Source organism: Plecotus auritus (genome assembly GCF_963455305.1).
Source record: "Plecotus auritus genome assembly, chromosome: 15".
NCBI lineage: Eukaryota > Metazoa > Chordata > Mammalia > Chiroptera > Vespertilionidae > Plecotus > Plecotus auritus.
The window spans coordinates 130,772-143,939 of record NC_137781.1 but is presented as its reverse complement, the minus strand read 5'-3'; the positions used below and the strand labels follow the sequence as shown (position 1 = coordinate 143,939).

The window sequence follows — 13,168 nt, the reverse complement described above, 5'->3', positions numbered from 1 at the left end:
ATACATATATATATATATTAGAGCCCCGGTGCATGAATTCGTGTATGGGTGGGGTCTGGCCAGCCTGGCCAGGGGGAGGGGACATGGGCGGTTGGCCGGCCTGACTGCTGGTTGAACTCCTGGTCGAGGGGACAATTTGCATATTAGCCTTTTATTATATAGGATATACACTGAGTGGCCAGGTTATTATGCGTTCAGAGATCATCATCATCTGGCCACTCTGTACTTTATTGATTTTTACAGAGAGGAAGGGAGAGGGATAGAGCTAGAAACATCGATGAGAGAGAAACATTGATCAGCTGCCTCCTGTACCCCCCCCACTGGGGATGTGCCCACAACCAAGGTACATGCCCTTGACCGGAATCGAACCTGGGACCCTTCACTCCACAGGCTGATGCTCTATCCACTGAACCAAACCGGTTAGGTCAGTGGTCGGCAAACTCATTAGTCAACAGAGCCAAATATCAACAGTACAACGATTGAAATTTCTTTTGAGAACCAAATTTTTTAAACTTAAACTTCTTCTAACGCCACTTCTTCAAAATAGACTCGCCCAGGCCGTGGTATTTTGTGGAAGAGCCACACTCAAGGGGCCAAAGAGCCGCATGTAGCTCGCGAGCCGCAGTTTGCCGACCACGGGGTTAGAGCAACACAGGGTTCTGAGCTCAGCCAGTGCTTCCACATGAGTTTTAAGAAATGATGCCGTGCGCCTTCGGAAGGACGAGATTTCCTTGGCTATTTCGTGAGTGAAAAACACTGTTAGCATCCACTGCCCAGCCAGTGTAGCTTAGTGGTTACGCATCAACCTATGAACCAGGAGGTCAGGGTTCTATTCCTGGTCAGGACACATGCCCGGGTGGCGGGCTCCATCCCCAGTGAGGGGCGTGCAGGAGGCAGCCGATCCATGATTCTCTCTCATCATGGATATTTCTGTCTCTCTCTCCCTCCCCTTTCCTCGATCTCTAAATAATTGATAAAAAAAATATATTTAAATTTTTTTTCTATTGTTTAAAGTATTACATATGTCTCCTTTTTCCCCGATTGACCCCCCACCCTGCCACTCCTGCCCCCCAGGACAAGCCCCACCGCCCCAATGTCCGTGCCCATTGGTTATGCTAATATGCATGCATACAAGTTCTTTGCTTGATATCTTACCCGCCTCCCTCTCCCCCTGGTACCCCCCACCCCACACCGGCCCCGCTTCTCTCTGAGGTTGGAAAATCTTTCTACAAAAAGAAAAAGAAGCTCTGGCCGGTGTTGCTCAGTGGATAGAGCGTCAGCCTGTGGGCTGAAGGGTCCCAAGTTCGATTCGGGTCAAGGGCACGGACCTGGGTTGCAGGCTCCACCCTGCCCTGGGCCCTGGTTGGGGCGCGTGCAGGAGACAACCCATGAATGTGTCTCTCTCACATGGATGTTCCTCTCTGTCTCCCTCTCCCTTCCACTCTCTCTGAAAATCAACGGAAAAATATCCTCGGGTGAGGATTCACAAAATAAAAAGTCACTCCTTAGAAAAATAAATTTAAAAAGTGTCAGGTTGCTAAGGACGTTGCTAAGACCCTCCAGGCATCAGAGGTCATCAGCCAGGTGCATAGAGGCCACGGCTAAGGGACAGGCCTCCTCACATCGGGCCTAAGCAGAGCCTGCAGGGGCCTGGCCGTCGGCCCCCATGGACTCCTTCCCCACCCCGTGCCCCTGGCTTTCCTGGCTGTGACCGCTGAAGCTGCTAATGCATCCCGAGGGTGTTCACAGTGTGGGCAGCCCGGAGCCCCCCCCCCCCCCCCCCAAAGCTGTGAGCAAGGAGCCTGCCCCAGCCCGGCCTCCCGTCGGTGAAAAGGGGGCTTGGAGGGCGTCCGCTCACAGCCACTGGGCTCCGTCCAAGAGGCAAGGCCTGCGGAGTGAGCAAAGGTGTGGGAGGCACAGGTCCCGGCTGCCTCCTGCACGCCCCCCACTGGGGATGGATCCTGCAACCCGGGCCTGTGTCCTGACCGGGAACCGAACCCGGGACCCTTCAGTCCGAAGGCCGACGCTCTCTCCTCTGAGCCACACCGGCCGGGGCTAGGGTCCCAGGTTTTGTTTTTGTTGTTTTTTTTTTTAATACATTTTATTGATTTTTTACAGAGAGGAAGGGAGAGGGATTGAGAGAAACATCCATCAGCTGCCTCCTGCACACCTCCTACTGGGGATGTGCCTGCAACCAAGGTACATACCCTTGACCGGAATCGAACCTGGGACCCTTCAGTCTGCAGGCCGACGCTCTCTCCACTGAGCCACACCGGCCAGGGCTAGGGTCCCAGGTTTGATTTCCAGTCAAGGGCACGGACCTCGGTTGTAGGTTCCCCAGCTGGGGGAGGGGCAGGAGCGGGAGGCGGCCAATCGATGTCTCTCTCAATATTGATGTTCCTCTCTCTCCCCTCCTCCTCCCTCCCTTCCACTGTCTGTAGAAATCAATGGGGAAAACATCCTCAGGTGAGGATTTAAAAAAACCACACACATAGAAAATGTCACAACACAGAGGCACCTGTGTCCCCCAGACACCACGCCTGAGATCCTGACCTGGCCTCTCCTCTGGCCCAGCAGGGAGATGCGGAGAGGGCGGGGGGGAGGAGAGATTTTACTTCTTATTTATTTATTTTTTTAAGTATATTTTTTATTGATTTCAGAGAGGTTGGAGGGGGAGAGAGAGAAACATCGATGATGAGAGAGAATCATTGATGGGCTGTCTCTTGCCCACCCCTCCCCCATGCCCCCTCTGTGCCCCCTCCCCCTGCCCACTGGGGATGGAGCCCCAAGCTGGGCATGTGCCCTACTGGGAATCGAACCGTGACCTTCTGGTTCCTAGGTCGATGCTCGGCCAGGGAACCACACTTCCGTCAGAGAGCCCCCCACCGGGGAGGCGGGCTCCAGGGAGGAGGCGCTGGGTCCCAGGCAGGAAGGAAGCATCTGCACTGAAAGGAATTTCGATGAACAGACAAGGCGCCTCGGACCCGCCTCCAAGCCCACACGTCTCCCCTTCTCTCTCCACGTGAGGGAAGGGCGACCACAGGCATTGCCAAGCCCTGGCCGGTGTGGCTCAGTGGATAGAGCGTCGGCCTGTGGACTGAAGGGTCCCAGGTTCGATTCCAGTCAAGGGCACATGCCTGGGTTGTGGGCTCGATCCCCACTAGGGGGCGTGCAGGAGGCAGCCGATCCATGATTCTTTCTCATCTTTGATGTTTCTATCTCTTTCTCCCTCTCCCTTCTTTGAAATCAATAAAAAAATATATATTTTTTAAAAAGTTGTTGAAGGCCCTGGCTGGTGTGGCTCAGTGGATAGAGTGTTGGCCTACAGACCGAAGCGTTCCGGGTTCGATTCCGGTCAAGGGCACGCACCTCAGTCACAGGCTCCTCCCTGGCCTGGGCCCTGGTCGGGGCTCGTGGAGGAGGCAACTGATCGATGTGTCTCTCTGTCTCCCCCTCTCCCTCCCACCCTCTCTAAAAATCAATGGAAAAATATCCTCCGGTGAGGATTAACAAAAATAAATAAATAAATAAATAAATAAATAATCAATGAATACCCCCAAATCCTAACAACTGATAGAATTGAAGGTGACTTCCCCCCCATTTTTGTCCTTTCCTATGAAGCTATGGCAATGAGCTCCACCACGTGTTTATAATAAATAAGTTTTATGTCTCTTCTTTAAATATACACTGAGTGGCCAGATGATGATGATCTCTGAACGCATAATAATCTGGCCACTCAGAGTGTGTGTGTGTGTGTGTGTGTGTGTGTGTGTGTGTGTGTGTGTATATATATATATGAGGCCTGGTGCATGAATTCATGCATGAGTGGGGTCCAGCCAGCCTGGCCAGCGGGAGGGGACATGGGCGGTTGGCCGGCCTGCCTGCTGGTCGAACTCCTGGTGGAGGGGACCATTTGCATATTAGCCTTTTATTCTATAGGATACACACTGAGTGGCCAGATTATTATGCATTCAGAGATCATCATCATCTGGCCACTCAGTGTATTTTTTTTTAATGTATTTTATTGATTTTAGAGAGGACGAGAGATGGAGAGAGAGATAGAAACACCAATGATGAGAGACTATCATAGATTGGCTGCCTCCTGCACGCCCCCCACTGGGGATCGAGCCTGCAACCCCGACACGTGCCCTTGACTGGGAATCGAACCTGGGACCCCTCCGTCTGCAGGCCGACGCTCTACCCACTGAGAAACACCAGCCAGGGCAAGTTTTCTGTTTTGAAATCAGGGGGAGGGGGAAACGTAATGGAAATTTCAGGAGAGAGAGTGGGGAGAACTTCAGAGCCCTTTCTGACAGCCAAGCTGCTTTTATTCATCACACAGAGTTCTTCCGCCTTGTTTTCCTAGGGTTCTCGGTAAAAGGCCGTGCCGTGTCTAACTGCAGGCTGGGAGCCCGTCGAGGGGACGGGCCGGATGAACTCGGGCGTGCACACTCACACACACTCACACACACACTCACACACACTCACACACACACTCACACACACTCACACACACACTCTCACACACACACACTCACACACACACACACACACACTCACACACACACACACTCACACACACACACACTCACACACACACACACACACACACTCACACACACACACACTCACACACACACACTCACACACACACACATACTCACACACTCACACACACTCACACTCACACACACACACACACACATTCTCTCACACACACACACACACACACACACACACGCACACGCACACAGGCCGAGCCGCTCTGAGCTGACGAATTCCAGAGAGGCATTGCATAAAATACTTGGAGAGGAAAAGGCCTGATGCTGCCATGCTATTTATGGAAATTAGCATTTCTGTAAAAATAAACCCGGCGCGGTGACAGCCGTAAGCCCTGAAATGTGGTTTCCATAAGCAGCGCGCTCGGCCCCGGGATGGGCTCCAGGATCCGTGGGCCGGGCAGGGGCACCAGCCTCCTCTGTCCCTCACAAAGCGCGGGCCTGGCACGGGTGTTTCCGTTCGTGTGTCTTTTCGTGTTTGTTTTCAGCTGATGTCAGAGAGGAAGCGAGAGGGAGAGAGAGAAACAGGAGTGATGAGAGGGAAGCATGGATCGGCTGCCTCCTGCTCACCCCCCACTGGGGATGGAGCCTGCAACCTGGGCATGTGCCCTGACTGGGAATCAAACCCGAGACCCTTCAGTCCGCAGGCCGACGCTCTATCCACTGACCCACACCGGTTGGGGCTTTCTTGTATCTTTTCGTGTTTGTTTTTAACTGATTTTAGAGAGGAAGGGAGAGGGAGAGAGAGAAACATCAGTGAGGAGAGAGAATCCTGGATCGGCTGCCTCCTGCACGCCCCCCACTGGGGATCGAGCCTGCAGCCCAGGCTGTGCCCTGAGCGGGAATTGAACCCGGGACCCTTCAGCCCGAAGGCCGATGCTCAACCCCTGAGCCACTCGGTTGGGCTCCTCTTGTGTCTCTAATCCCTCATTTTCTCCTGGCTGCTTCCCGTTGGGGGATATACTTTTTATACTGAATGTTCACTTTGCTTAAAAAACAAACAGACCACCCTGGCTGGTGTGGCTCGGTGGATAAGCCTCGGCCTGCGGGCTGAAGGGTCCCGGGTTCGATTCCCGGTCAGCGCACATGCCCGGGTTGTGGGCCTGATACCCAGTAGGGGCGTGCAGGAGGCAGCCGATTCAGGATTCTCTCTCATCACGGATGTTTCTCTCTCTCTCCCTCTCCCTTCCTCTATGAGATCAATAAAAATACATTAAAAAAAAAAATCAACAACCCATGATCCAGTTTCTCTCTCCAACGGGTCATTCATTTCCTCTCCTTCGACATCCACGCCTTCCCTCCGGAAACTCCTCCTTCCAACATGCCCAGCCAATTCCCAGGACCAGGGCGAATTTTCACCTTCATGAGTCCCTTCAACCTGGCTCAAAACCTCAAGGGAGCCAAAACCGGTGTGGCTCAGTGGATAGAGCGTCAGCCTGTGGACTGAAGGGTCCCAGGTTCGATTCCGGTCAAGGGCATGTAGCTTGGTTGCGGGCACATCCCCAGTGGGAGGTGTGCAGGAGGCAGCTGATCGATGTTTCTCTCTCATCGATGTTTCTGACTATCTATCACTCTTCCTTCCTCTCTGTAAAAAATCAATAAAATATATTTTAAAAAAAATTCTAAAAAAAAAAAAACCCTCAAGGGATTTTGCATTTTCCACTCTCTCTCTCTCCCCCCATCCCACGGATTCACTTCCACTTTTCTACAATTTAAATATTTTATTTGCCTGAGTCATGGGCTAGTGGTCAGCGCCTCTAGACACAGAAAGTCAATCGATGACAATGAGCTCAACCCACTGTCCCTCGCTTAAACCTGTTCCGTGGACAGGGTGCGGCGGCAAGGAAGTGCCACAGAACGTGGCTGGGGAGTTCTGTGGGAGGATCAGAAGATACGGCCCAGCCGGTGTGGCTCAGTGGTTGAGCATCGACCTAGGAACCAGGAGGTCACGGTTCAATTCCCAGTCAGGGCACATGCCTGGGTTGTGGGCTCGGTCCCCAGTGTGGGACGTGCAGGAGACAGCTGATCCATGATTCTCTCTCATCATGGATGTTTCTTTATCTCTCTTGCCCTTCCTCTCTGAAATCATTAATAATATATTTTAAAAATGTTTTAAGAAGATATGGAGACCATGCATATGAGAGTAAGGAGAGAAGCAGATAAAAAGGATACCAAAAAATACCAAATAATAATAATCTTACCTAATAATAGACAGACATGTAAATTGACCATACCTCTGCTACACCCACAACCAATCAGGAGTGAATATGCAAATTAACCCAACAAAGATGGCGGGTTAATTTGCATATGCAGTGACGGAGCGGCTGGGAGGGGCGGGACACCTGCTATGAGGGGAGGGGGGCCGGCGGAGGGAGCTACAGGGGTGGTGCTCTGTCCGGGAGCAAGGACTGGCCGGCTCCCAGGTGGCCGGGAGCGAAACCAGGGGCAGGAAGGCCTATTCTTGCACGAATCTTCCTGCAATGAGCCTCTAGTAATAATAACAGTAATAATAATAACCAGGTCCTACCACAAATTAGTTGGTGGCACAAGCAGCTCCTGTAAAAGGCCAGTACAGGTGTTTTTGGCAGTCTAACCATTGCTCCGCGGGACCCAACGCACTCAAGAGGAAATGGACGGAGATTGCCTTCTCCCTCTCCCTCCATCTCTGCAATTAAGAAATGTACATAAAAACAAAAGAAAGGAGCTGGCTGGAGTGACCCCTGATGGTTGGCATTAATTCTGTGGTGTGGGAAGTGGAAGAAGTGCCCCCAAGGGCAGAGCCAACACGAGGTAAGAGCTACGAATACCACGACCTCTGCCAGGATGACAGCCACACTGGACAGAAACACCACGAAGGCCAGACCACAGCAAAAGAACCACCTAAAACAACACTTCCAACACGAGGCCAGGACCAACGAACGCACAGTCGCCGAGGCCAGAACCGGTAGTCCTGGTCACATGTCTATTTATTTATTTATTTGTTTATTTATCTATTTATTTATTATTTACTTTTATTTATTTACTAGAGGCCCAGTGCACAAAATTCGTGCACTGGGAGGGGGGTGTCCCTTGCCCAGCCTGCACCCTCTCCAATCCGGGACCCCTCAGGGGCAGTCGGACATCCCTCTCACAATTTCAGACAGCTGGCTCCTAACCGCTCACCTGCCTGCCTGCCTGGTCACCCCTAACTCCCCCGCCTGCCAGCCTGATTGCCCCTAACTGCCCCCTCGCCAGCCTGATCACCTGTAACCGCCTCTGCCTGCCAGCCTGATCACCCCTCACTGCCCCCCCCCCCGCTGGCCTGGTCGCCCCTTAGGGCCCCCCCCGCCAGCCTGGTCACCCCTAACTGCTCCCCCCGCCAGCCTGATCGCCCCTTAGTGCCCCCCCCCGCCAGCCTTGTTGCCCCCAACTGCCCCCCTGCTGGCCTGGTCACTCCTCACTGCCCCCCTCTGCCAGCCTGGTCACCCCACACAGCCTGCTGGTCAGTCGTTTGGTCATCCCTCGCTAACCCCCCTGCTGGCCTGGTCGCCCCAGGCAGCCTGCTGTTCAGTTGTTACTGTGAGGGCGTTGTGACCAATTTGCATATTACCCTTTTATTAGTATAGATTTTTGTTTCAGAGAGGAAAGGAGAGAGAGAGAGGGAGAGGGAGAGGGAGAGGGAGAGGGAGAGGGAGAGGGAGAGGGAGAGGGAGAGGGAGAGGGAGAGGGAGAGGGAGAGGGAGAGGGAGAGGGAGAGGGAGAAAGGGAGAGAAACATCAAAGATGAGAGAGATTCATGGATCGGCTGCCTCCCGCACACCCCACACTGGGGATCTAGCCTGCAACCCGGGCATGTGCCCTGACCGGGAATCAAACCACTATCTCCTGGTCATAGGTCGATGCTGAGCCACTGAGCCACACTGGCCAGGCCCCTCACACGTGTATTAATGCTCTACCAGCCACCTCATGGCAGCACTAATAACACATGAGACATACTAAAGAACACCTTGGAAGACCCCCAAACCCCCAAATCCCCAGGAGGCTCAGGGAGCTGGCTGTGAGTCACACCCAGGCTGTCCCTAAGGAGATAACCCATGGGCAGGGCCCGGGGACCTTCACCAGAACTCTCTGGGTGGGACAGGGGCCCAAGGTGGGCCTTTTCTGGCCGATCCCGCCCACACCTTCAGGCCCCACCCCCAGAAGATCAGGCCCCGCCCCTCTCCTGGATTGATGCCTCTAGAGTGCCCCCTGCAGCTTTGCAGAGGAATTACAGGCAATTCCCCACCCCCTCTCCTGGATTGATGCCTCTAGAGTGCCCCCTGCAGCTTTGCAGAGGAATTACAGGCGATTCCTCGCAAGCGCCCTCTAGAGGTTCCCAGCGGAATGACAGGCCGTTCAGAGCGGGGAACATGTACTATCCACTCATTAGGAGCTAGACCCCGGTTTTGTGTGATTTTGTTGGTTACCTTTTTTCATGTCACAATGGTTTAACTGCTCCAAGCAATTCTATGAGGTAGACAGCCCCTCCCTGCTACAGATGTGGAAAAGTGAGGTGCAGAGAGGGGTGAGTGACAGGCCCAGAAGGGGTGGGGGCAGGGAGTCGAACCATGGGCACTGTGGGTGATGAAGACACTGGCCTGGGACTGAAGGGTCCCGGGTTCGATTCCCGGTCAGGGCACATGCCCGAGTTGCAGGCTCCATCCCCAGCGTGGGGCGTGCAGGAGGCAGCCGATCCATGATTCTCTCTCATCATGGATGTTTCTCTCTCGCTCTCCCTCTCCCTTCCTCTCCGAGATCAATAAAGAAATATATTTAAAAAAGACGGCAGGCCTGGCCTCTCCTTTTACGACCTTCTGTGCACACACACGCCCTGACATGGGAGCTCACGGAGGTGGAAAAGTCCAGACGAGGTTATGAGGGATCCAAGCTGGGCAGACACTGCCTTTGGCCAGCAGTCAACCGACTGCCTCACAGCACGTTCTCATTTTATTTACTTTTATTTTTTAAAAAAATTCTTTTTGGTTAATCCTCACCCGAGGATATTTTCCCATTGATTTTTAGGGAGAGCACAAGACAGAGGGAGAGACAGAAACATCGATGTGAGAGAAACACATTGATCGGTTGCCTCCTGCACACACCGCAAACAGGGTCCGGGCCGGGGAGGAGCCTGCCACCGAGGTCCATGCCCTTGACTGGAATCGAACCCTGACCTCCTGGTTCCTAGGTCAGTGCTCAGCCCCTGAGCCCCACCGCCAGGCCAGAAGGCATCTATGGAACTGGGATCGTGGAGAAGCACGGGTCATAAGGGACGAGGACAGAAAACATGGACGTCGCTAAGCGGTTCACATGAGTCACGGGAATCACAGATTGGAGCTGCCAGAGGCTAGGAAACAGAGTCCCAGAGGCTGAGGGGTGCGATCAGCGCACCCAGGGAACCTCTCTGCATGTGTGCATGCTCGCTTCACAGACCTTAAAGCTCCTACTACGTGCCAGGCCCTTTGCTAGACACTGAGGGTACACAGGCCACTGAGCCTCTGGGCTAGCCTGCTCTATTCACACAGGACACGTATGGGCTAGCCTGCTCTATTCACACAGGACACATGTGGGCTAACCTGCTCTATTCACACAGGACACATATGGGCTAGCCTGTTCTATTCACACAGGACACATATGGGCTAGCCTGCTCTATTCACACAGGACACGTATGGGCTAGCCTGCTCTATTCACACAGGACACATATGGGCTAGCCTGTTCTATTCACACAGGACACGTATGGGCTAGCTATCTATTCACACAGGACACATATGGGCTAGCCTGCTCTATTCACACATGACACGTATGGGCTAGCCTGTTCTATTCACACAGTACACATATGGGCTAGCCTGCTCTATTCACACAGGACACGTATGGGCTAGCCTGTTCTATTCACACAGGACACATATGGGCTAGCCTGCTCTATTCACACAGGACACGTATGGGCTAGCCTGCTCTATTCACACAGGACACATGTGGGCTAACCTGCTCTATTCACATAGGACACATATGGGCTAGCCTGTTCTATTCACACAGGACACGTATGGGCTAGCCTGTTCTATTCACACAGGACACATGTGGGCTAGCCCGTTCTAGTCACACAGGACACGTATGGGCTAGCCTGCTCTATTCACACAGGACACATGTGGGCTAACCTGCTCTATTCACACAGGACACGTATGGGCTAGCCTGTTCTATTCACACAGGACACATATGGGCTAGCCTGCTCTATTCACACAGGACACGTATGGGCTAGCCTGTTCTATTCACACAGGACACATGTGGGCTAGCCTGTTCTAGTCACACAGGACACGTATGGGCTAGCCTGCTCTATTCACACAGGACACATATGGGCTAGCCTGTTCTATTCACACAGGACTCGGTAAGGCCTAGCCTGCTCCAGTCACACAAGATGCCGTGTGGGCTATCGGCACCCCTCAGGACACAACATTGCCTGAGATGTGTGTGTCCTACACCTTCATACCTGAGACAAAAACTTCTTGACCCTAGCTAGGCCACAAACACATCTGTCTGCCGTTCCATGCTTTATGAACGAGGGGGCTTCCTAGGCCCTCCGGATGGCCCAGCTACCTGGAGAAACCGGAAAATCTGGCAGTCACGGGCCTGTGCCCCACCGTTGAGGAGCCGCTGGAGGGGAGGGGAGGGGAGGGGAGCTGGCTCTGCACGGGTGAAGCCTGCCCAGCCACTTGGCCACTGTCTCCACCACTCCCTGCTGTCTCGCAGGCAATGCTAGCGTCACTCCTGTGAGCCGGCCCTGTCGGCGAAGGAGGGTGCAAGAGGTGAGCTGGGTCCTCCCAGTCCAGCGGGAAAGACAGGAGTCGAAAGAAAAGACTGCAGCCCTGGCCGGTGTGGCTCAGGGGATAGAGCATCGGCCTGCAGACTGAAGGGTCCCGGGTTCGATTCCCCGTCAGAGCACATGCCCGAGTTGCAGGCTCGATCCCCAGTGGGGGGCGTGCAGGAGGCAGCCGATCCATGATTCTCTCTCATCATCGATGTTTCTATCTCTCTTTCCCTCTCCCTTTCTCCCTGATATCAATAAAAATCTATTTTTAAAAAAGACAGCTAACAATAAATCTTGGCCTAGTAACAGTTTTAAAAAAATAAATAAAATAAAATAAAATAAAATAAAATAAAGACTGCAAAACAGCGTGGTATGTGCCGACCGACGTCAACTCAGAGGACGGACAGAGTGGCCGAGCGAAGGCGGGCCCTGAGCTCTGCCCATTCCTGGGAGCCGGGCCTCTACCCGCCCAGCCTCTATGGGGCACATCCAGACCCCCACTCCGTCACAGCCCCAAGTCACCACTGGCACGTGGGACCCACAGAGGTATCCAGGCCCCGGCTCAGGCCTCAGAGGGGTCCCCGGGGATATGGGTGACTCCTACAGGCAGGTCAGCCTGAAATCCCATTCGCTGGAGGTGAGAGAAGGGTACATTCTCTTTGGTGTCGTAGTAACGAGGGATTTAAAGACACGGAAACACGGAACGGAGTGTGGGATCTCGGAGGGAAGGCGGGGGAGGGCGGTGGGTAGGAGGTAATCACCCAAAGACCATGTATGTATGTATGTATGTATGTATGCATGGCCCCTGGCCACAGACAGTGGGGTGGTGAAGGCCGGTGTGGGGGTGGGGGCGCTGGAGAGGGTCAATGGGGGGAAAAGGGGACATCTGTAATCCTTTCAACAATAAAGAATTATTAAACACATACACACACACACACACACACACACACACACATCACAGCCCATCGGAGGTGACAGAGAATGACGCTCCCACAGAAACCGAGGCCGCCCCCCCCCGCCCCTTCCTCTCCCCTCCCTGGTACCTACCTGCAGGAGTGCCGAGTGCCTGAACACCATCCACCCCAGCAGCCACCAGGGGCTCGTCCAGGAAGCCATGGGGGCCAGCGTCCCTGGGGGGGTCTCACGTGGAGCCTACGGAAGAGGAAATGGTCTGTTTCCAAGGGGCTCTGGCCCCGGGTCCCGCTCCCATGACGTAACAGACCCACCAGAGGGAGACTGGCCAGGTCTGTGTGGGTCCAGGATGGGGCTGCCTTTTTTTTAAATGGTTCGGAAGTTCTGTTTTATTTACTTACTAGTGGCCCAGTGCACGAAATCCATGCACATTAAAAGGGAATTAATTAGAGGAAATAATTTAATATTGCTATTTGCACTTTCTCTATAATAGAAGTGTCAGAGATGAAAGAAGATTAGTCAGATGTATATGAAAATCTCCCTCCTGTCAGAGTCTGGGGCGCGCTGCGGGAACCAGAGTCAAGTCCCCACCCACCCGTGTGCGCCTCGAAATCACACGAGACCCAGACCCAGCCGGCCCCACACCCATTAAGCCCTGCAGGACGGGGGGCACGACCTCTGGTCCCCCAACCCGGCCTCAGGTCCCCAGGCCAGCTGCGAGGGTGCAAGGGCGCGACGGCCATTTGCATATTAGCTCCTTATTATATAAGATTTATAATATACTAGAGGCCTGATGCAAGAGATTTCGTGCACTGGGGGTGGTGTCCCTCAGCCTAGCCCAGTGGTCGGCAAACTCATTAGTCCACAGAGCCAAATATCAACAG

General features: G+C 53.6%; 1 protein-coding gene across 1 annotated transcript in view; it reads right to left on the bottom strand.

The window, feature by feature from the left end:
• The window catches only part of ADAMTSL3 (ADAMTS like 3), a gene marked incomplete at both ends in the record, with an annotated part of 163,338 nt that extends 150,850 nt beyond the window's left edge, over nt 1–12,488 (bottom strand). The window contains 1 exon segment of the mRNA XM_080651713.1: nt 12,420–12,488. Within this exon segment, the coding sequence (XP_080507839.1) occupies nt 12,420–12,488 (69 nt within the window).
• Nucleotides 12,489–13,168: the final 680 nt, after the last annotated feature.